This window comes from Archocentrus centrarchus, chromosome 3 (assembly GCF_007364275.1).
Source record: "Archocentrus centrarchus isolate MPI-CPG fArcCen1 chromosome 3, fArcCen1, whole genome shotgun sequence".
NCBI lineage: Eukaryota > Metazoa > Chordata > Actinopteri > Cichliformes > Cichlidae > Archocentrus > Archocentrus centrarchus.
Genome location: NC_044348.1, coordinates 5,294,299 through 5,318,983, shown reverse-complemented (window position 1 = coordinate 5,318,983; position 24,685 = coordinate 5,294,299). Strand labels below are relative to the sequence as shown.

The 24,685-nt window shown below is 40.9% G+C and overlaps 1 protein-coding gene across 4 annotated transcripts in view; it reads left to right on the top strand.

The window, feature by feature from the left end:
* Positions 1–24,685, top strand: part of tspan4a (tetraspanin 4a) — a 158,482-nt gene that overhangs the window by 13,010 nt on the left and 120,787 nt on the right. Inside the window, exons 1-2 of one of the 4 annotated variants that reach the window (XM_030718944.1) lie at positions 20,554–20,587; positions 22,607–22,686. In XM_030718944.1, the coding sequence (XP_030574804.1) occupies positions 22,624–22,686 (63 nt within the window). In that variant the 5' untranslated portion in view covers positions 20,554–20,587; positions 22,607–22,623. Of the gene's footprint in view, positions 1–20,553; positions 20,588–21,586; positions 21,852–21,890; positions 22,687–24,685 lie in introns of those variants that run through there. The other 3 variants (XM_030718926.1, XM_030718934.1, XM_030718918.1) reach the window with 3 other exon arrangements.

Sequence of the window (24,685 nt, the reverse complement as noted above, 5' to 3'; positions counted from 1 at the left end):
AATTAACCCCCGTGTAGAGACCTTTGTTGTCTTGTTTACTGCGTTCTTTGTACAGGCTGCTCCATCCTGGTCAAACCCGCCCACACACAGCTCACACATATCCATTCTTTGTTTATCATCTTACAGACATAAATAGGTTACAGTGCAATCCTGCTGGGCGCAGGGCCTGTGTGTACACTTAGGCCCCCCTGCCAAGAGCATTTGTTTGTGTCTGTTTATATAACTTATCAATAAAATTATAACAAAGAAATGCAAAAGGACTTCCAAAAGATGGAAAAATGACCAAAAATAGACACAAAATAACTATAAAAACATGAAGAAACAGCTTCAAGGCCGTGCAGCGTGTCTACATACAAATGCAAAACTAACACAAAGACCAAAAAACACTTGCTGCAACCACAAAGAGCGCAATGCGAATAGAAAGAAATTTGGTAAACAATGCCAAGCAACCACAAGGCATTTAAAATGACCACAGAACAGTACAAAGAGACTCAAAATGACTACAAAGAGATGCTTCTTGTCATGCATGTGACCAGAGGGGACACTGTTCGGTAATAGTTCCATCATGCAGATGCAATAATGCTATTGTTTTTGTTGCTGAGACAAAAGGACCTCAAATGCTGCCTTTAAAATAATACTTTAGAAGGAAAGGAAAGGGACAAAGGACAAAATGCCTCAGTTTGCTCTTATTTGTTGTGTTCCTATCTGGGTCTGTAATATAATTAACATTCACAGTCTACTGCTCCTCAGTCCACAGTGACTTGTTCTCATTGAGAAGTTCACAAGGTACTTCTTTACTGCCACAGCCGGCGGATTAGTTGCCATGGAAACAAAGCTGTAGGAAGTCAGGAGGAATACGTTACCAGATACTCGTGTTTGCTTCCTCGTGTGGAGGATACTTCACAGAAAAGTTAGAAGGCTTGTGTTGACAGTGTCTCAGTAACTCTCAGGGAATCACTGCTCTCTGACAGAACGTGTGCTGGAAAAAAAAACTTCAGAATATTTCTCCTCTTCCTTGTCCGTCCGGCTCTTGCACTACGGGCCTGGCTCAGGGCGAATTTTTATTTTGGAGATTTTACTTTTTACACCTAAATTGTGGTGGTCCAACAAAAGCCAAACATAGAGCCTTAAAGCAGTCTTTAAAGGAGACTATAATAATCACAGATATAATTATCACTTTGTTAAAAGCTCTGTATAGCATGTGAAATATGACTTGATGATACTTTCCCTTAAAGTGTGGTTATTAATAGAGGACAGTTAGGTGCATTTAATGTGGTGTAATAACTTGTTTTTACCCTGGTGATTAGAGTTAACACATTAAGGTGTTTTTACTCCCTAATAAACTGGAGTCACTGGAGTGCCAACTTGCATTTTTAAAGTGGGCCACTGGGGGGTTAAATGAGCCATTAAGTGAGCTAGTTGTGAAAGGACAGCGCTCAATGACTTGCCTGTCTTCCTGCTCGGGTGTTTAGATAGATAGACTGGATGAAATGCATTAGAATGCATATGAAATTGTCCAAGGATATAAGCTGTGCTTTGCTGGTGTGCACTTTTTCTGGGAGAAATTAAACCAGTCAGTCTGTTTTCAGTGTTGCCCTTAGAGATGAAAGTATTCTTTATTTTTCTTTAACAAAAACACAACAAAATATTTTTATCCAAATGCAGCGACTCCCCCTGTAGCCTAAGCCTGACACATACCAACTTATTTCTGCGGTATCGACCAATGTTTTCTGACCTGCAGGTACGGACACCTGCAAAGAGTCACAGAATAACTATTGCCCCATGACACCTGGGATAGGCTCCAGGCCTCTGGTGACCCTCCAGCTACCTAAGCGGTTAAGAAAATAGATGGATCCAGAACTAAAACAATAATTCAGGCTTTGAATGTGATTCTCTCCCATGCACACCAACAAACTGCAAGTTTTGTAGCCAAACCCTACAGTATGTGTTAGGGCTGTCATAGTGGGAGATTTTAGGTAAAATCTATCTATCTATCTATCTATCTATCTATCTATCTATCTATCTATCTATCTATCTATCTATCTATCTATCTATCTATCTATCTATCTATCTATCTATCTATCTATCTATCTATCTATCTATCTATCTATCTATCTATCTATCTATAAAAAAAAGTTGCTAGCAATAAAAAAGTGAGAAAACATCAAGTTTAAGTTTCAAAAACTAAAACTGAACACGAGTTACAACAACACATAGACTGTGTGCTTTCATCTGCATCGCTCCCCCTCCCCTTCACCTTTCCTCCAACCATCCATTAGGTTTCTTGTCTATCATTATGTGTGGAGAAGCAGGTGGACATTTTGTGCCTCGTGAGCGAGAGAGGTGCAGTCTCCATGTGGCAAGAGCAAACAATTTATAGGCGAGAGCGACAGAGTTGCGCCCAATGGGCGGACTTGGAGAGTTCTGTAAACTTTTTGCTGCTTTGTATAATATTGCTTCTCAAGTTGATGGCGGGCCAAAACAATCTTCAGGCACCAGGAAATGTCCCAGTCCTCCCGACAGGCAGTCTGTCACTGCATTGATTGCAATGAGTCATTATATAATTAACAGATGGGAAAAGAAGAAAAAACTAAGTTATGTAAAGACTTGGCCGTTTTACAGGCCTTCGTGTAATTTTATTTTATTGTTTTCATTAAATTTTATGTCCTTATAAGGAAATAAAAGCAAAAAGTCTTTCTCTGAACAGGTCAGAAGCAGAAGTCTTATGATAGTGAACAGATGCTTTAAAGGTATATATGTATACACACGTACTTCTATACCTGCATGTAACAATAGGGAAACACAACCAAAGACATCCAGGAATGTCAAAACTGCACCACTTTTGCACCGGGTACCTTTATCAACACGAATTTAGCCAGTGTGGATAACTTTGAGGCTGTCTTGGATCTGTCATCTGGTTGCTGTAAATGCAGCACCAGCACTAGAGCGTATACTGAACTCTGCTGAACCGATGTACCGTCTTGCCCCTGTTCCAGCACCATTTGCTAAAAAAAAAAAAGCTGCTTTAAAACATTGCTTAAACCTGTGTTCTTTCTTCTTTAAACCTGTGTTTTTATGCTTTATATAATAAACATGTTTTTAGTAGTCACAAGAAGAAGAGAAGTACCCCAGAGAGGACAGTGTTATAAAGTGCTGAGAGGTGGAATGACGTTTTGCTTGTTTTGGTCTTTTAATGAGATGTGTAAATAATGCAAAACATAATATAAAATAACATTTAAATAGACTTAACTCCAGTGTGCTATACTGGACAGCTTACACATTACATTTGTCAAGATCAATTTGAGCAACGGGAAAAGCTTGATACATAATAAGGCCTTACTGTTAATCACCTGTAACAATGTTCTCACAGATTTGGTTTTTGTTAATCGGTGCTTGAAAAGAAAAGCCATTTTTAAACCACCAAGAACATGTTTCATGTTTCACAAAAGGTTTTCAAAACTTAGTTTTCCTTTCAGTTTTCACAGCATGTGTTAAAGGACTTATTGATATAAATCAGAACTCTCAACAAAGCTGTAACAGTAATACGTAACAATCTCTGAGATGGATCTTTTCTTTCTTCCTTTAAAGCGAGATGCCGGCCTCTATGAAGCTGAAATTCACAATAAAACACTTCTGTCGAGAAATGCCAAAGCCAATGATTTATAACTGGTTATGGAGGACTCCTGCACACATGAAGGAAAGCCTTTAGAATATCCAGTTGTGACAGTATCTCACAACTCAACATTTATGGACAGGAGGTAGTATCTAGAAAAGCCAGTTCACCCTAAAGAAATGATCAGTGTTTTTTTTAATGGCTTTAAAACACAACATGTGCTGTGCTTCTCATACCTGACTATAACACGTGTCCCCTCTACAGTGGAAACCAGGGAAAGATTTCACTACAAACAAAATACTTTCTTTAATTCAGGGAATTAAACTTGTGCTCTTTGTTACAAAATGCACAGTAGTCAAAGTTCAACTAATTTGAACTTGACAGGGTATAAGGTCTCTGAATCCCTCCGAGTGCCTGTTCCATTGCTGCATATGCATGCATGGGTCTGCGAAGTCTGAGTGATGGAGATTTTGTTTCTTTTAAAAGTAATGTGGTGAAAAGAATGAGTAGCACTCACCGGCTTTAACAATAAAACAAATACAACCAGCGCCAAACTTAACAGTTATTTACGGCATCCTGCCTACTCTATCAGAATGAAATAATCAACAAGGAACCTGCTCTTGTTTACCAAACAGATTCTCTAAGTGTGTGTGTGTGTGTGTGTGTGTGTGTGTGTGTGTGTGTGTGTGTGAGTGAGGTGTAATCTAATCCCTGGGCCAGTCTATAGGCTCAGTGAAGGCGTTTCACAGCCAGAAGAAAGCACCATTAAGTGTCCATAGAAACTGCTACACAAATTGCACAAGTGTCACAGAATTGGTTGCGAGTTTGCACTCAGAATCAAGGTACCACTGCAACAACTTAAAACGAGGAACAAACTAGCAAACACTGACAAATGATCACAGGCAAACAAGAGACACATTGGCATGCTGCTCACATGAAATCACACCTCGCTGTTAAACGGCTCAGCTGCTCTTTAAAGCAGGTGGTTGATTGCAGGTGCAGCTTGACTAAAGAAGGGGCTGGAGCACTGGCACAATCAGGTAACATACAAGGGGTCAGGACTTGGAAAAAAGCAGCAGACAAGAAGCACCAATGTTGGACAAGGACGTGAATATACTAATTTGCATTCAGCAAAGAAAACACACACACAAAGAGTTACTCACAAAGAGAGACAACAGGGGAATACTCATATATACAGGTCCATTGTTTCACTTTACCGTCCTGCATCTCTCTCTTGACTAGCCACACACACAGTTTCGCTGACCTTCACTAGCTGCTTTGTCAGCACTGGTTGAAGCCATTGGGCGGTCAGTGATTGGCTGGATGAGGGATAATTACCTGTGCAAACCCAGTCCCGGGGCACCCACCCAGCACACTGTCAGAGATAGCCACAGAGTGCATATAGAGGATAGATGCAGCTTCCAGGTTTGAAAGGTGAAGTCAATGAGAAAGTGCCTTAAACCTGCAATTACCTTTGTTTTTTTGGGTTTCTTTTGCAAAAAGAAGTCCAGTGCATAGAAGTCAAAGGTAAAGTGACCCTTTGATCTATGACCTCAGAAAATACTTTTCTAAAAGATTATGTTCTCAGTTGCTCAACTTCATGTTAATTTTGCAAATTTTGTTCCCAGTTACAAAAAGGATTTTAAAGCAAGCTATGCTATAGGGAGGGCCTACCTTGTAACTGAAGTTGCTATTATATGAGTTTGCAAAGCTTCAGTCTCAGTTAAAGCCACCCCTTGCTAGTCACATCTAGTTACAAACAAACAAACAAACAAACAAACAAACAAACAAACAAACAAACAAACAAACTCATGAGTGCCATCAAGGTAACTCATCCACAGTCTGTATGCACAGGCTGTATCACAGGCACAGAGAAAAAGCCAGTAAAAATACTTTTTTTTGAAGGTCCATAGCCTCACTTATGCAGCGGCTCATGGGATTTGTTTCCATGTGCCTGATGGCCATTACACCACTGTTTGTCTTCTTTGCTAATAACTCATTTAAAGAATTGAATCTGAGATTCACAGTGTTGTGGTAAAAACATAGTTTAACTGGAGCGTGTAGATTCTGGACAAACTGGTGCAGGGGTGTAAAAACGTGCGACCTTTGGATTGATTCGATTCAGGAATTCAGGAAGCTGTCTTCTCTGCATGGAAATGACAGCAACAATCCTTCCTCCATGTTCATGTTCATATTTTGATTCATACAGTGTTCACGGACACGAGGAGCTATTCACAGATGGGTTTGATGCCAGTTTGTATGTGTGTATGTGTGTACTTTTATTTTTACTCATTTTCAGTTGTAAAAATAAAAACAGAAAATCAATACATGGCTATCAGTGTTGATATTGAGGCCTACTGGCACAAAAATATCAGTGTATGGGAAACACTGCTCTGAGCAGCATATAGATTTTTGAGCTTATAATAAAGCAGCGGTGGGCCAAAGGAGGGATCCCCTGCCAAAATCCAATTGGTGAATTTTGAACAGCTCTAATTTCTTGCATTGTGATCACTCTACTACAAATCTATTCCCTTAAACGGCAAGGTTCATTTTTAATATCTGTGACACTGAAACACATTTTAAAGGTTAGGTATATATCATGTTGATGACAGTTGTTAGCTGGTCATCAGCTGCAAATGTTCTATGTGTCTTTTCCAGCTCTCTTCACTATGATGATTCTGTCTCATTGTTAAAAGTCATTGTTAAAAGTCAAAATAACAGAACAAAAAAAATACACTATATTGCAAAAGTATTTGTTCATCTGCATTCACACACATATGAAATTGATCCATAGGGTTTAATATGATGTTGGCCCACCCTTTGCTGCTATAACAGCTTCAACTCTTCTGGTAAGGCTTTCCACAAGGTTTAGGAGTGTTTATGGGAATTTTTAAAAACAACCTCACCACCACTGCATCTGACCCTTTGGTGACGTAAGGCTTGGATGCAGCTGCTTGACCATGGAAACCCATTCCATGAAACTCTCTACACACTGTTCTTGAATTAATCTGTAGTACACATAAAGTTTGGAGGTCTGTAGCGAGTGACTGAAGAAAGTTGGCGACCTCTGTTCACTGAGCGCCTCAACATCTGCTGACCCCGCCTACTACATCATGGCTGAGTTGCTTCCACTTTGTTATAATACCACTAACAGCTGACTGTGGAATATTTAGTAGTGAGGAAATTTCACGACTGGGCTAGTTACACAGGCAGCATCCTATCACGGTACCACACTGGAATTCAGAAGCAGTCTGCATGCCTAGGTGCTTGGTTTTATATACCCGTGGACACCTAAGTGATTGGAACACACAAATTCAGTGATTTGGATGGGTCAGTGATTACTTTTGGTGATTATGTCTAGGCAGCCCTGAAAACCTCCCATGACACAGTTACAGTACTGTGATTTTTTTTAGGTCTACAGTTTTAGACCTCTAACCCAGTATCTCAACAATACATCACCACTAAAAGGATTAAAAGAACTTTGTGTCATCATTTTGCAGTTACTGAATTGCTGCTCTCCTGGTGGTACTAAATGCATTTCAGCCTTGTCAGTTTTATAACTAAAAGTTGCTAAAGGTAACTGTACCTTGCATAACAGACAAGAGTAAGTGCGTTGCTTGAATGTCCTTCTGGAACCTACTGTAGTACTTTCTAACAAAAATGCACAAAAATACATGATTTTAACATTTGCCGACATTACCAGCTCAGCTCCTCACAGCTTGTCAGGTTAGATAAGGCCATGTCTGGGTGCCCCTGGGATTCAGGCTGCAGCAAGTTTTATTGTACTCTGTTTACTAGCTGTGACAATGTGGCTGCTATTGCTTTCACCTTGCAAGTCTCTCTATGTGTGTGTGTGTGTGTCATTCTGGCAAAATATGGCAAAATATGGTACTTCCTGCTATAGCAGGAGGTTTTACTTTGGCATATGTTTGCGTTTCTGCCTGTAGATAGATTTCTCCGTGCAACAGCATCGTGTCCGTACAGTTTACATCAAAATGAAGGTCGCATTAGGTAACCTGTTTATCCGAACCTTGAGTACAGAGCAAGAGTCACCAGAAGTAGGGGAGGCATTGTCTGCCCCTGCCACACATTTCCTTTTAATTTGTAATATGTTTCTGATTACCATCCTTATTCACATCATATTTTGGAAGATGGGTCTGGTCCCAGAATACGTTGCATGATGGTCTCTAGTCTAAACATTATTCAGAGCTACAGGTCAGCAAAACAGGCCAAGGTCTTTCAGGATATGTAGAGCTAAACCCTCACACACACATGGCAAGGCACACCTGCACAAAGATGCGGCTTGATCCAAGTTGTTTCATGTCTGCTTCGGGGACTTTATCACTGTTTATCTCTCTGGTGCTCACTGTCTCTTGGATCAAGCAGGTCTGCCTACACATAGCCACCTGTGTGAACGCTCTCCTGATGAGATTACTCACACTGGAATTTCCACCAAGCACATTTAGTTTTGTGTGTGTGAGTGTGTGTGTGTGTGTGTGTGTGTGCATTTGTGTTTTAATGTTCATAATGCTGTGAATGAGGGAGAACAGATATTTCCATCTATCTGAAGCTGTCACTGTGGATTTGTTTGACGTGCTAGGCTTGCTAATGTATCAGTAAATCCTAGGAAATTATGATTGATATTGATAAATTATTTGCATCAGCGCATTAAGCACACATTGATATAAAGTAACTCTGTTTATCCGCGACACAAAGAAACTCACTGCGTCTGATTATGTGTTAATACTATTTCTTAAACAGTCCAAGGATTTCTTAGACATAAAAAGACGAGAGCATATCCATTTGTCCTCAAAGATGCATTGTGGCTTTCAGCACAGAGTCCATTAAGAACTCACGACATTGACAGTGGGAATGAATTTACTTGCTGCAAATATTCTGTATAATAATCAGTGCCAGTGGGACAGTGAAAGGCTTAATTGGCAGCTCAAGTAACATTTTAGACATTTCATGCTTTGCAAGCAGAAAAAGCAAAACAACACTTGGAAATAGGTTTTCACAAATCAGATTTAAACCATTGATTTGATATTCAACTCAAGAAGTCTGTTGCAGGCTGACTGCACAAATCACATTTCAGACTACCCTGCGTGTGAGCATGTGTTCTGTTGAAATGAGACAATCTAATTTGCTTTTCATTCGGCATCATTGGATACACACTTTAAGTAAATAGTTTAAAACACTTAGAGCACCACGGCTCACTCAATTTTACTTTGAACATGAATATTAGTAGGATATTTTGAGTGAAGGAGGATTTTGTTAAAAACCGTGTCATGCCGATAGAGGGTCGTAATCTGGGAGTGGGTGTCATGTACTGTAAGTATGAAATTGGCAACGTCCTGCCTGCATGTTAAGACAGTGGGGGTGGTTGCTGCATGTGTGCTCCAGTGAGTTATTACATGTGTCAGATCCCTGTTTGTAGAGTGGTTGGATAATTTTAAAGAACACCCCCCCCCACACACACACACACTGCTCCTTACTTCCCAAAGGGGTGATTATTCTTCCCTTCATGTCCATAAATACATGTCTGTGTGGACACCGTATTTGCCTGTTTTTCCGCAGCATTTGACTGGCAAGGCGGGTAATAACCTTCTCGCTAGGAGGGATTAGCTGCAGAATGCAAATGGCAGATGTGACACGTGTGCACACATCATGTTTGCAGGTACAGAGGTTTTGATGTGAGCTGTTTAGAGGTACGGAGGAGAGAACAGAATCTGCCATGAAACTGCTGGCAGCCCATATGGGAAAAATAGTTGATGAATTGATGGAGATATTGATGAAGACAACTAGATGGAGGCAATCATGGCTGTAAGTTACCAGTCTGTGCCATTTGAAAATGTTGGTAGTTGTAAAAGGCTGACTGCTGCATCTGGAGCTCTTTGTCAGTTTGTCAAGTGTAAAAAAATGATATGATTAAGGCAGAGATACCAGTAGTTTGCTTTTACATGATCGTCATCCATGGGTATAATTATATCGCATACACTGGAATAGGGAAGGAGCCACATAGTGTAAATAATTAAGCAGTCATCCAGTTTTATCATTTAGCAGCTTGGCTATGTTAATCACCAGCTTTGTCCCATTATTTACACATAGACTGACAAACAGAATGGATATTTTAGGCATGATATATTGAAGGGATGTGTCACAGCTCCATTTACTCCAGCCCACAGCTGCAGATTATCGCTTTTGTGTCAGTTTAAGCACAACCTTTTTGTGGTAAATTCCAAGTTTTACCCTTTTAAGTTGAAAAATATGAATAAATACACGATGATGTTAATGCATTTTTTTTAACACTGTCAAATTTGCAGTACTCTTATTCACTTTCTGGCATTAGAGAAGAGGATTGATGCCGTGCTCATGTCTTGGTAATAAATTTGCTGCAGCCAGCGAGCTTAGCGTAGGATAATTATTGGAAGCACTGACAACGTCTGTATATAAAAACCGGATGTAGCCACCCTGGCGAAACCCATCAGTTAATGAAATTCTGCTGTGATGCAAGAAACTGAGCATTTTTGCTGTCACCATCATAAGGTTTTTGATGTCAGGAACTGATGTCACAAATCTGACTGTGAAACCGAGGGACACTGAGAGACAAATGAACATTGAAAGTAGCGACACATGCATTAACCAAAATCACAGATCCAGGAAAATAAGGACTAAAGCAGTGGTTCTCAAATCCAGGCCTCGTGGCCCAGTGTCCTGCAGGTTTTAGATGTGTCCCTGATCCAACACACCTGAATCAAATGGCTGAATTACCTCCTCAGTATGCAGTCAAGTGCTCCAGAGTCCTGCTAATGACTTCTATATTTGACTCAGGTGTGTTGAAGCAGAGACACATCTAAAACCTGAAGGACACCGGGCCACGAGGCCTGGATTTGCTGGCTGCCTTGCTGGTTTAAGGTACTTTTCCACCGGCTTCCTTTTTTAGACTGGACTCGCAGACTTGGTCTCATCTGTTCCAGAAGTCTTATGGTTTGTTTAGATGCAACTTTACACCCCTAAGCTGTGCTGCCATGTTCTTTTTAGAGAGAAGAGGCTTTCTCCTGGCAGCCCTTCTGAACAAACCACACTTGTTCAGTCTTTTTCTAATTGTTCTTTCATGAAATTAAACATTTAACATGCTAACTGAGGCCTGTAGAATATGAAATGTAACTCTTGAGTTTTTGGCACTTCCTCTGAGCATTGCATGGCCCGATGTTGGGGTGAATTTGCTGTGATGTCCACATAGCTGGCTGTCTCTGGCTGCTACCTCTTTTTCATATGATTGTTTGAACAGTTTGTGACTGAGAGGCAGCTAACTTGGCTGTGTTGAAAGGCAACAGAACCAATCAGAACATACAGAAGAAAAGGCTCTAATTCACACATAGGGATGAAATTTTTGAATATGGATAAAAACTGAAATCTAAAGAGAGTGACTGTGCTTTTTATCTGAGATTTAATTTGCGTTATTTTATACTTAAACCACATTCCTCCCATAGTTACCGTGCTTAAGGTGCCAGCATATTTTTCTTAAACTTTCAGAAAACCAGGATTGTTTTCCCCATTTCCATTTGATGTGCTAAGCTAAGTCTGTGATTGAAGGCTTCCGTTTATCACATATATAATGCAGTGGTATCAATCATGTCATCCAGACTTGATTGTGCCAAAAAGCACAATACCAAACAGGACAAAAACAGGATCTGTTCCCATAGTTGTGGGAGCACAGTGTGTGCAGAAAATTTTATGTTATAACAATCATATATATGATAATAATTATAATAATTCCACATTTATCAGTGCACATTCAGTTTTAAAATCATACTGTATCAGGTCCATCAGGCCTTTTTGCCTCTTTCAGTTAGCTGGCACTTTTTTCCTCTTTGCTGATGCAAATTTTCATGATTTTCCAGACGGGTCCCCTTGGCATATTATAATCTTTGAGTTTATTTTGGCTGAAGCTTCTTCAGTTTGGTCACAGATGATTTGGCCTCTTTGGAACTCACTTGTAAATGACCTGACCTCTCTTACAGCTCACAAGTGTTGCTAATTAGCACTAATCTCTTACCTGTTTTGCACATTTTTTAGTGTTGATTAGGAGAAAAAACAAAAGTCAGATACTGGCTCCTGCAGCCCTGTGACTGTCAGAAAATAGAGTGAGTCAGTGCTGTTTGACCCGAGTAGAGCAAAGGACAGCTATGTGTCTTGAAACTAAAATATATGAATATTTTAAGATGTTTCTTTTCTTTGCGTTTCACCACGGTGTTGGAGCCAGTGATTGTAGCATAATTACAGGCCTCCTTTAAAAATACATGGGAATTGTGCTCTTGTATCTTATTAGGAGCTTTGTTAGTGCTAGACTAAGCATTGCTACTTGTGTTGTCACATTTGAGAACACGATGAGACACATACATGCTGATAACAACTTAAAACCTAATTAGTTTTTTTCGTTTTTCTTTTATGTTTTGTTGTGTTGTGGAGGCTGTGGAAGAGGGAGCTCTTGCTATAAAAATTGCATTAATAATTTAAGTTCAATTTCCTCAGTTCAGATAGGTAATTTATCCTTAGGCTGTCTGAACAACCACCAAAACTAATGCTTACAGATGCACTGTTGTCTTTGTTTTAGCCAGAGTTCTGTTTCACATTCGACTGACCAAAAGTGACACAAAAGAACCGAAAGTTCAGAAGCCAGACGTTATTCTTTTTCTTCTCGAAAAGCCTGTGAAAAAAACCCAAAAAAAACAAAAAAAAACCTGAAGTGATAAAGCTGTAACCGCACTTCTGTGCTTTCCAACATTGCTTTTTCTTCTGTGACACTCACCCTCCAGGCAAAACTCACTGAAGGCATAAATCTTTAACGTAATCACAAATACATTCCTTCTTTTTTGTGTGTTTTTTTTTTTTTTTCTTTTAGTATACTGCAAACTCTCATTTGAATCTTCTGTTCAGCTGTGGCTGAGCATTAAGCATTGGTTGAACCATGATCGGAATTACATGGGGTCAGTAAATTTATTAACCAACAGTGGCAACATGCTGTGAAATATAAGGCCTGGCAAGCAATCACAGACATGACTGCAAACAGCCGTTTAGCGAGAGGCCTTTTTTATGTGTCAGCAGACAAGCGCAATAGCATGCATGCATGCATAAGAGAATCAATTAAATTCAAGGTCTTACAATGCCGTTACCAAACCGAGACAAGTGGGCTACTTCTTTTAACGCAATTGCTGTTTTCACTTGAGCCCTTTACATGTGACAGCTGCAGTGGACAAACAGATGGAAGGTGAGAGAGAGTGACAGGAAAAACACACTAGCAGCTGTGCAACAAAAGGGCTTCTAACCCGCTGCCCAAAGGTCTGCACGTGTATTCAAAATGGGTGGCATCTCTTCTCCTCACCATCATCCCTTCTTTCACACAAGTATCTTAGCGTCGGATATTATAAGCAAGTTCACGCTAAGTTCTGCAGTGTTGGGTTCGGATAAGGTGGCACTGACAAAAACACAGGAGCTTGTGGAGCTTGAGGTAGTAGAGGTGAAGATGTTAGAATTTTTGTTGGGAGAGGCCAGGAGGGACAGGATTAGGAATGAGTTTATCAGAGGGATAAGCGGACATGCTGGGCAAAGGATGTTGAAGATGGAGCTGTCAGGCAGGAGTTAAAGATGGATGTAGTGAAGGAGGGTTGGTGTGACAGAAGAGGATGCCAAGAATAGGGTGAGATGGAGGCAGATGATCTGCTGTGGTGATCCTATGAAGGAGCATTTGAAAGATAAAGAAGAAGCAGCAGAAGAGAAAGAAGAAGGCGCTCAGTAAACTGAGACAACAGTGGTTTAATTTACACATATATCATACATGCATCATATGAGATGGTTTACAATGACAGATGTAACAGTGTGGTTAGTTTATATATATGTGAGTGAGTGCATTAAAGCCTATTAATATTTCAGGGACAAGCTGCTCAAGTGTCAATATCCTGCATTAGTCCCTGTCAGTGGCGCCACTGAACATTTACACAAAGCCAGATCTTTCACTACTGTTCAAAATGAACAAGGATACCAGCTCTGTATTATCTAGAGCATTGGCACGGCTCACCAATGAGTTTTTGATTGTTCGGGAACAATAGCGGCACTCGGTGGTGCAGAGAAATCCAGTATGTCTGCTCCCGCAGCATCCTTTTTTTTTTTTTTTTTTTTTTTTAAAGATTTCTAAGTATTTCTGGATACCTGGTGAGTGTACTCTTCACATTCAATTTCATCTCCATGACAACTGACCAAACCTCTCATTCACTGAATAGGCCGCTATAAATGCCTGAAATCTCTTGAAAAACTCAAGGTAGCGTTTTGACATATGCTACTATATTCAGACTGAACCACTTACAGTAACATTTAAGAATATATTAGAACATCAGCTTTTTCACTTAAAAAGTGCATGGCCTTTGCTGCCCAATGGTGTGCTCAGTCTGCAGGAGGGCAGGTCCACAGAGAGTAATTTTTATTTTTGGCTACAAACCAACCAGCTTTCAGCTTCAACCTTTTGCATTGATGCAAATAATAGAGAACAGTTGTCTTCTTTCTGTTTTCTTCAATGCAAGTAGGCATAGAGCCATTCTATTCTTCTGCCCACTGTTTGGCTCTTTGCATTCACAGTATTTGTGTTTTGGCTCTGAGCGTGGCTCAGTGCGTAATTGCATTTTGCTGTGTCGGGTCTCACAACTGCAGATATCAGCAGGCTCATCCACAGACACATGCCTGATTAACAGTAGGTTGGCTCACATGCTTTTCATGGTTACTTAATTGTTTTGTGTCCCCTCGTGTAACCCAGCCTCTTTGGCATTATATTAATTAAACCTTTTAGTTAACAGCATAACTCATGCTGTTAAATCAGAATGTACAAAGGTATTAAGTCGCCACACTGAGCTAATGATGGGCCAAGGTGTGACTCATTTTCCTCTCTTAGGCTTTGTGGAGTGATATTATGCATTCATGGTGGCTGAATGTTAAAGTTATTATTCTTATATTTTTTTAATTTGTGCTTAATTTGCAATATTAGCCATGCAGGAACACTGTCAGGATGCCTCTGTGAACAGCACTCTTCTTCTTTCACCTCTGCCGTGTACTGTATATGAGCGCAGTCTCACCTTGACAGATTCTGATGCAGGGCAATGTCAGACTGTCTGTCTGTTTATTGATAAATAAGAGAAAGCTATTGACACCGTCTTCCCCCAGAAAACATCCATCCATCCATCCATCCATCCATCCATCCATCCATCCATCCATTTTCTTCTTCTTATCCGGGGCCAGGTCGTGGGCGCAGCAGCCTAAGCAGAGATGCCCAAACCTCCCTCTCCCCAGCCGCCTCCACCAGCTCATCTGGCCAGCTGAGAGATATAATCTCTCCAGTGTGTCCTGGGTCTGCCCTGGGGCCTCCTCCCGGGAGGACATGCCCAGAACACCTCACCCAGGAGGTGCCCAGGAGGAATCCTATTCAGATGCCCGAACCACCTCAACTGGCTCCTTTTGAGCAACCTTGTAGGTCTTTTATGCAAGCTTGATGAGCAAGTATATGCAGTGTCATCGCCTTTAGAAGTGCAGAACTTGGCACCCTTTAAATAAAGGTGACTAGCATGAGTTGAAATTTGTAAAAGGGTCTATTTCTAACCCAAAGCATAATCTTTTTTTTTTCTTAAATCTAACCAAATACTTTGGTGCCATAACACAAGTGATATTCTGCACATTTAAAACAGACATTTTTGTTAGCCTTGGACTAAATACTTACCTTAAGATAGACCTATTTTTAACTTCCACACATATTTTTTGAACTATATTTAGGAATCTACTAAGCGTATATTTTATATTTACATATGAATGAATTACCAATAATTTTGCAAGTTCTATTTTAGATAGCATAAGTTCAAATAGTAAATAGTCGTGTGAAAAAAAGTTTTCATAGTATTTTATCCAGTCTTGTGAAAAACTGAGTGCACCCTTACTGCTTCTATGGGAAATATGAGGGTCAGTAGCGGCCAGGTGCTTATGCCATGCATAAATGAATGCCCGCAAGCCTCAATGAACTGAGAGGGGACCAAAATTCCTCCACAACAATATGAGAAACTGATAAAGTGAAAATGATTATGTCAAGTTATTGCTGCTAAATGTGGTTCTACACGCTACTGAATCATGGGATTGTCCTTAGTTTTTCACAGGACTGTATAATAAACTAGTAATTTATCTATAAATACTGAAATTTACATTAACAATTATTCCTGCCATTCATCTCATTTCTCCCCATGATGGTTTGCTAATCTTGTTTGCATTTACATATGGATATGCAAACATGATGAGTCAATGAAAATAAATATTCTCTTCATCTAAGAGCAATTTTCCCGTTGCACCATCATATTTAATATTTAATTCAAAATGGAAAAAAATAAACCTCAAATTTTCCTCTGTAATAAGTTGTCTGGTGGTAAACTATTTGTAACTGCCCTCAAGACTAAGCATTTCCTGATCTGATGCCCCGTGGTTAAACTTTGTTAGGTTTGCTTCTATACAAATAACTGATTTTGGCTTTCCAAAGTTCAGCGTCAGTTTTATCTTTCAGAGCCTTACAGTAAGAGGATCGGGACAGTAGGCTAAATTACTCATGCAGTTCAACCCCTTTATAATAATGTGTTGCTTGTTAACACTAAAGACGAATGCCATAATAATCTTTGCTTCCTCTATGTAAAGTTGACTTCCTTGTTGTCTCCTTTTTCTCATAAATCAAGTCTTTTAACTACAACATATGGCCTGCAGTATATTAGACGAATGTGATCTTGGCAGTATCTGATACTTTTCTGACTGAGGTGCTGGTTCCTGTTATCTCTGTCACTTTGTTATCTCATTTATTAGATTTACATCTTGCCTGCCTAATTTTGAAAAGGAAATCTTTGTCTCAGTGAGACTGCAGGCGTAGTTAGATCTGTTAGCATGTTCCACAAACGCTTATGTAAACTTTCTACTGATAACAGAACTCAGCATTATCTTTTTGTCACAGGATGAACCTACTGATTTAGCTTTCTGACTGTGAAAAGAGAAATGTGAAGCCATTCTTTCCTTCAGGTAATTTTAGACACAGTCAAGGTTGTGGATTCAGCCCTGAATCCAGAGAAAATAGCTTTGCGTGCTGTTGTTGCTGGGCATCAAATTACATCTACATATTTAGGGGTTATTTATTATTTAAACTTTGAGCAAACAAATAAGACTCCAGTGTGTTTTGAAGAAACTTGAAGACTAACAGCAGATATAATAAGCTGTTTATCCAAATAATTCTATTTTAGATAGCATCTCTTATTATATTCCATTGCCATTGCCACTACAAGGCTTCTACATAATTTATTTCCTATTTGATTTGCCTTTTTGACTCATTCTGCAATGCTGGTTTCAGCGTTTACCAAACACTTTATGTATGTATCTTACATTTTGTTTTATTGTCTACAAATCTCTGTTTTGTCAGCAAAGCAAATCTTAAATACCTTATGAGTCAGCTGATTTGGTGAAAACACGCTTATTTCCCACAGGAGTGGTTGTTATTAATCTTCAGTTCTCTGATTCTTCAATGATCCTTGGCTTACATTCAGCTCATATGCCTCACACCTGCAGCTGTGTGTTTGGACAGTAATGTTCTGAGAGCACCTGAGCCACGCATATTCTCAGTATGTGATAATTAAACACTAATCACAGGGTGATATTTTGGCCTGCACATTATTCACGAACAGAAGATGACAGGATCAGTTCTGGGCTTATAGTAAAGCAACTTTTTAAGGTGTTTTGTAAAAACTTTACCCGGAATGAAGTTAGAAAAAAATTTGCTTTCAGTGAATGATGTAAGCCGCAGCAGTCGGACAACATCAAGTTTATAGAAAAGATGGAAATACCATCATGAGCTTACCTGTGGTTTGCAAAACCCCGTTTTGGGGCTTTAGGTGTTAGCATGATTGGTTGGCATCTGGGTTTTTGCAGCCTGAGAGAGTGAAATGGGATGTCCATCCATCCATCCATCCATCCATCCATCCATCCATCCATCCATTTTCTACTGCTTATCCAATTCAGGGTTGTGGTGAGGGCTGGGTCTTATCCCAGCAGTCACTGGGCAAGAGGTGGGGTATACCCTAAACAGATCACCAGTCGGTCACGGGGCTAACACATTCAGACAGACAACCATTCACGCTCACATTCACACCATTTAGAATCAGCAGTTAACCTGACGTGCATGTCTCTGGGACTGTGGGAGGAAGGCAGAATACCTGTAAAGAAACCACATTGTTACAGGAAGAATATACAAACTGCATGTTTAATAAGAATATACAGCCAGGCTGGTTGGGGCCTTTTTGTGTCGAGTTTGCTTGTTTTACCATGGTGGCACAGTAGTGCAGGAAGGTCCTGGGTTTGAATCAAGATACCAGAAATACTGTTAATTACTAATAAATAGATATCAAATAGAATTTTACTCACCAAAGCTGCACCATAGGCTTTTTGGATGGGCTGTACCATACAACAAACTATACTATTTTGCATGCAGTTGTATTAACTTTGGTGCAAAACACACCAATGTCACAAACATTGCTGAAAAAAAAAAATCACTGCCTCATTAGCAGGGAAATCAGCTAAAGAAACAGTTTTTTTAATACTAGGATGTAAACATGGGGCATCTATAGGGACTGACTCGCTTTTGGAGCCAACTTCAAGCGACCATTCAAGGGACCGCAGTTTTTGACACTTCAATGCTGGCTCTACTTTTTAGCCTCAGAGGTTGCTTCCTATTTAATGATAAGTGCTGTAACTGCTCCTGAATTGATTTTAGGCTCACCGGTGTGTTTGAAGTGCTTTACAGTTTTAGCACGTCATTACTTTAACACTGTTTTATAAACTTCCAATAATGTCTAAAAAATAAACGGGTTGCTTTAAAATAAGAACATAAAATGTGAACGTTTGACTGGCCAAAAAACAGCATCATCTTAAAAGCGTGAACTGAAATATTTTTTGGGGATTGCATAAGCTTAAATTCTACCAGGCAAACAGCTCTAAATAATTTGCCAGGCTTGTGGAAAGCCATTCTCATTTCATATGCTCATATTGCTGCTCTGTGCGCACTGCAGTCATCCTTGTAGACTGTTTTGTCATTTAGTGGAGATATTCATAGGAGACTCATATTCCAGCTTTAAACAAGGGAAAGCAAGCAGGACTCCTACCCCTTTATGGCTGCATGGAGACCAGAGTGCAGCACAGCGCACTTTGTGCATCTGACTGAGCAACTCTGTCCATTCATATCATGGTTTCACATTACAGCAATTCATAAAGCATTTTAATGTGTGCCCATTTACAAACCTTCAGTTTTAACAAAGATAAGTTTCATCATGGTGCGTGTCATGTTTCCTTGCTGAACACTGTTCTTCCATGTATTTGTACACGCTGAGGACTTCAAAGCTGTCGTAACCCCTGGGGTGCCACTGCACATTTACTTTGTTTGTATGCTGCTGTATGTGTGCAAAATGTGTTTGAATCTGGGATAAAGTTGTTTGTAAGTGGAAATATAGACTTGAAGCGGAATCCACTTTCCTGCTGCACTTACTGAAGTTTCCTGCTGCATGATTCATTTCCGTCTGTATATTTAATGAAAGTGACAGCACATTGCACCAATTAGTGGCATAACTGACGTAAAAGTGAGATGAACCACATCCTGTATAAATATTTTTCCCCTTACATGTTGTGATTGATAAATATATAATAAACAGTATAAACACACTCTGAGAGGGAGACAGAGAGAGAAGCGTTGGTTTACATTTGCATAAAAAACAAACTTCAGCTACAGACTTTTTACTGGATCACCAATCCTATTATGTTATTATGTGTTACAGCATTACATGCAAGTGCCCTATTATTGTTATGTGACTATTATATATATTATATTTAGTGAATTGTAATGCATTTAAAATAATCAGCTGCTTTAACAAATGCCATTGCTCACACATGCAGGAAATCTTCATAAGGATAACCGATAACAGCAGAAGTGCTTGTATTGCCAGTGAAGGTGAAGACCAAGCAAAGAAACCAAATGTTCATTGGTTTGAGCCTGCCACCCTGTTGTACTGTAAGGCCTCACTGTTAAGCGCAAATGTAAACGTGTCACATGACAGTCGTGCAGTAGTTTGCTTTGCTTTATCAAACAGATAAATAAACCTTCACCGATTGGAACATCATCTCTTGCTGATGCTGCGCTGATTGTTAAAATCACAACATTTAAATTTGAAGAGCAGGTACTTAAAATACTTTTAAAAAAAAATCTTTCACAACAGCAGTTAATTCAGACATGACGTTTGTACTTTGGCTTTACTTCACTGTGCTTCAATGTCTTTCTTTTCATTGATAAAGTGTGTATTTTCCTATTGCTTCATGTCCAGCAACATTTTGGATGAAAACACAAGTAACCCGACAGTCTTTTCAGTAATGTCAGTCATTTAGTAAGTCAAACTCTTTCTCCCAGGCTGCTGCTGTGGTCTGACTAAAATACTCGCAGGAGACAAACAGAAATGCATTAAATACTTGATGCAGCCACGAATAAAGTCAGAAGCTTTGAAATCTCCCCGTGGACTCATAAAGCCAGTGACCCAGATGGCTCACAGGTTGTGGGGTGCATTCAGTTACACAATTTCGTGTGAATGTCAGCACCAGTGTGTGCTTCCTAGATTGTCCACACAGAGACACACTTTAGTTGAGTTGTTTGTTGTGTGAAAATCCGTGCAGCATGAGGCTACGCAGATATTGTATGACCCAAGTTCAGGTCCAGAGGGAAACAGAGGGAGAAAGGAACATGACTGAAGCGAGGCGTGCAGAGAGCAGCCTTGGTTGTGAGCAAGAACAACCTCTGCATGTGGAATGAGTTCCAGGCAGGAGGCAGAGAGGAGAAGAGGAGGAAGCACTAGCGCAAGTGCAGCAGGCTTCTCAGCACTGGTATGTTAACAACACACCAGGTTTTGTGTGCACCTCTGCATGCACATGCATTATGTGTGTGTGTGTGTGTGTGTGTGTGTGTGTGTGTGTGTGTGTGTGTGTGTGTGTGTGTATGTGTGTGTGTGTGCTTGTGTGTGTGTGTGTGTGTGTGAGAGAGAGAGTTATCTGGTAGATGGTAGGGCATGATTGCCGTGTGCATGAGGGAGGATGGAGCTGCAAGACACTGATTGGTTGTGCATCCTCATAGGGTGTGGCCAGAATGTGAATGACTGCTCCTGCTTTTTGCGCTGCCAGGTTTTGGGGACAGTTTCTGAGGAGGGATGGGGTGTTTGAGACTGTGTGTGTGGTGGAGAGAGCATTGGAGCTTGTGAGAGAGGGCAGGAAAGAAAAGGGAAGGGGGGGAGGACAGAGAGAGAGAGAGAGACAGAGAGAGAAAGAGAACGGGAGCTTGTGAAGAGAAGGAGGGAGGGAGCTTCAGGCAGCGAGGCTGGACTACCGCTCAAACACTGCAGTCTTTCTTTTGCTTCTCTGAGGAAGCTGTCTTTCTCTTCTAGCTGCCTGTCTCTCCTTCTCGCTTTTTCTTCTCTTGCTGCTTGGCCATGACCCTGGTGGACACCTTGATCTCTTTGCCCACCTAGAGAAGAGGAGAGAAACGCTGTAGCGGAGGAGGGAAAAACAAGAGGAGGGGACACCGCACACTTTGCTTTGCTCTGATGAGAGTCTGGAAATTAATTAACCACCATCAGCACAGAGGGGGGAGAGCAGAGGGGGGCTCAGGAATAGAATAAGAGGGAGTTGAAGAGAGTGATTTGCTAGCCGTGAGTGGAGAGACGTAGAAGAACCCCTAGACACTTTTCAGAGACAAAAGGTTCAAGTTAGGGCAGGAGCTAAAGAAGCGAGGAGGAAATTGGGCAAGGCAGGAATTCCACAGGGATACTAATTCAAGAAGCCAAAGAATGGTCTGCTCACCAGCGTCATTCATCCTTTCATGCCTCTTTCCATTCTTCCTCTCACATTCATCACACCATTCATCCCTCTCATCTCCTTGTCTTAGTTCTTTTTCCTTCGTGCATGTCAGCAAAAGCACATTGACAGTCACAGCCACATGCTGAACACTCAGACGCAACTAAGACCAGAGAGTAGCATTTCATTCTCAGCGGACGTGCGCTCTGTCTCTTGAGTAAAAGAAGTTGATTAACGAAAGCAGGGGTGCCGTTATTTGCCAGCCAGGAAGCACCTGCTCAGGAATTTCTCATGAGACCAGGTAGGACATTTCTGGATCATTTTGGCAAGCCCGAGGACCTAGAGAGGTCGAGCTGTCCATGCCTTTACCTGATTGAACCTTTACGAGATGAAACTGCAGACCAGCTTATCACGGAGCATCACACCTGTGTGTGAGGGATTATAGAGAGGGAACAGGGATGTGCAGATGTGTATGTGTATGTTGGGATTATGTCCTAAATACACAGATTTACACAGATGTTGCAGCGGGATTGTGCAAACTCTCCTGCTGAATATATAAAGTATAAGATTAAAAACAGGAACTCCATTGAAATGAATGGCAACATATTATCTCTCACACGTTGGGTATAATTAAATCAGCAGTTCCAGAGTTTGTTCATTATTTTGAGCTAAACTGAGGATAGGTTAGAAATATTACTGAAGTCTCTCAGTCCCCTCAGTGGAATAACTCCGTGTCCCTCGTTGTGGACTTTGTTCAGACCTGAAGTGCACAGAGTGACTATTAAAGACTCTTAAAGGCTCATTCAGCTTCCATTATGAGACGCTCAAGCACAGACGAGACTCCATATCGGCGCAGTCCATCTCTGGACAGCAAACCCGACACGCCACCGTTCACTTCTGGGTTTCACCGCTTTAGTGGAGAGTTTGAGTATAAGCGGCCACCTTTTGCGTTCGGCTTTCATACGACAAAGGGGCCGCAAACGTCCAAGGGGCGCTATGCCCAGGGGAAGAAGTATGTGGTGTTTTACCTGGACCTCTCCTTCATATTCCTCCTAGAACTGCGGCGCTGCAGGATGGCTGAGGGTTGCATGATGGCCTTGCGCTATGGAATGGTCTTCTTCAATCTCCTTTTCTGGGTGAGTCTTTTGTTTTTTAAATCTTTTTATTATATTCTTGTGCATGACTTTTAAAGGGGGGGGGGGGGGGGTCATCGTTGCTGAAACGAATGTTTTGCTTGCTCGCCTCAGATTTTTCTTATCTTTTTTTGAAGGAGCTCTCTTATGTGTGTCTATGAAACCACAGTGATGTTAGAGGAGTGAGGAGGGGGCAGAGTTGAGAAAGAGACAGATCATGCATTTAGATCATGTGTACAAAGCCCACTGTGTGGGTGAGTGAAGCCTTTTCTGTTCCCTATACACTACTTTGAGTGTGGGTGTACACTGCATTGTTTGCTGTGTTAAGCTGTGGCATATTTGGAGCTTGCATTATGTGTACACTGGTTAATCACAGTGTTACCATTGTGTTGTAATTCCTCACCTTCCTCTGCTTCACTCTCCTCTCCGTACAGCAGCACTTCTCAGTCCGTCAAAGCATCTGCTGTCAGTCTGCTCAATCTGGCTGATCATATCTGTTTGCTGTGGGGAGGTTTGAGCTCCAGAGTGTCTGCCTCTCTCGATCCCTCTCTGATAGCCCTGTTACCGATCACTTGCATTTTCATTGTGAAGTCTGTCATGTTCCCCAGCTGTAAAGGTTTTCGAGCTTGTGTTTTTTTTTTTTTTTCCATCACAGACTCCTATTGTGCACTCCTTTGCAACTTCTCATGGAGCTTTATAGGGTTTTTGGCCTCTGTGGCCACCTTTTTGGGATTACTTTGATTTGTCATGTGTCTGCTCTTATTGGTAACAGAATGAGATGAGGCCTTGAGCACTGAAATGCAATCTAGCTGCCAAGATGCATTCTCCCTCGAGAAATGAGTGACCTTTTCACCTCTACATCTTCTGTCAGCTGTAAACGGCTGTCAGAGAAGGGTCGCAGCATTTGTTATTAGCACGCTGTGTGTGTGTGTAGCCACCAGGGAAAAATAATGGCCACTTGACCAAGGGTAGCTATAACCTTTTTCTGATAAGCCAGTCATATTATGATCCTCGTAAGAACAGAAGAGCTCTTTGAATTTAAAACTAAAGCAGTTTTTAAGATCCTGAATTGGTTGCAGATGATTTTCAAATTTTTGATTTGTGAGGGGATACTTCATAAGGCTTGAATGTGAATATTTTAAACATATTAATGTGGATGGGGTGGCTGCTGCCGGGATTTACAATCAGCATGGATTATACGAATGATGACTTGATCGAAACACAGCTCAAAAAAATAAATAAATAAATAAAAGGAACACTTTGAAAACACATCAGATCTCAATGGGGGAAAAAAAATCATGCCAATATCTATACTGATATGGACTGGATAATGTGTTAGCAATGAAAGGATGCTACGTCATTTGATGGAAATGAAAATTATCAACCTACAGAGGGCTGAATTCAAAGGCTAGTCCATTCTGCCGAAATTTTATTGCAGTAACTCAAAATGGTACTCAGTAGTTTGTATGGCCCCCACTTGCTTGTATGCATGCCAGGGGTGCTCTGTTGGGTTTAGGCCAGGTGAGTGTTGGGCCAGACAGTAGTATCAATTCCTTCAACCTCCAGGAACTGCCTGCACACTAGTCATATGAGGCCAGGCATTGTCATGCACCAGGAGGAACCCAGGACCCACTGCACCAGCACAGGGTCCTGATTGTTTGGTTGGAGATATTCACACCAGTGGTCTACTGGAGGTCATTTTGTAGCTCTGGCAGTGTTCATCCTGTTCCTTCTTGCACAAAGGAGGTACCGGTCCTGCTAGTGGGTTAAAGACCTTCAACCTCCCTGTCCAGTTCTCCTAGAGTAACTGCCTGTTTCCTGGAATTTCCTCCATGTACTTGAGACTGTGCTTGGAGGCACGGCAAACCTTCCAGCAACAGCACCTGTAGATGCACCTATGTGCTATCCTAGAGGAGCTGGACCAGCTGTGCAACCTCTGTAGGGTCCAGGGATCATGCCCATGCTACGAGTAGTGACACTGAGCCTAGCCAAATGCAAAACT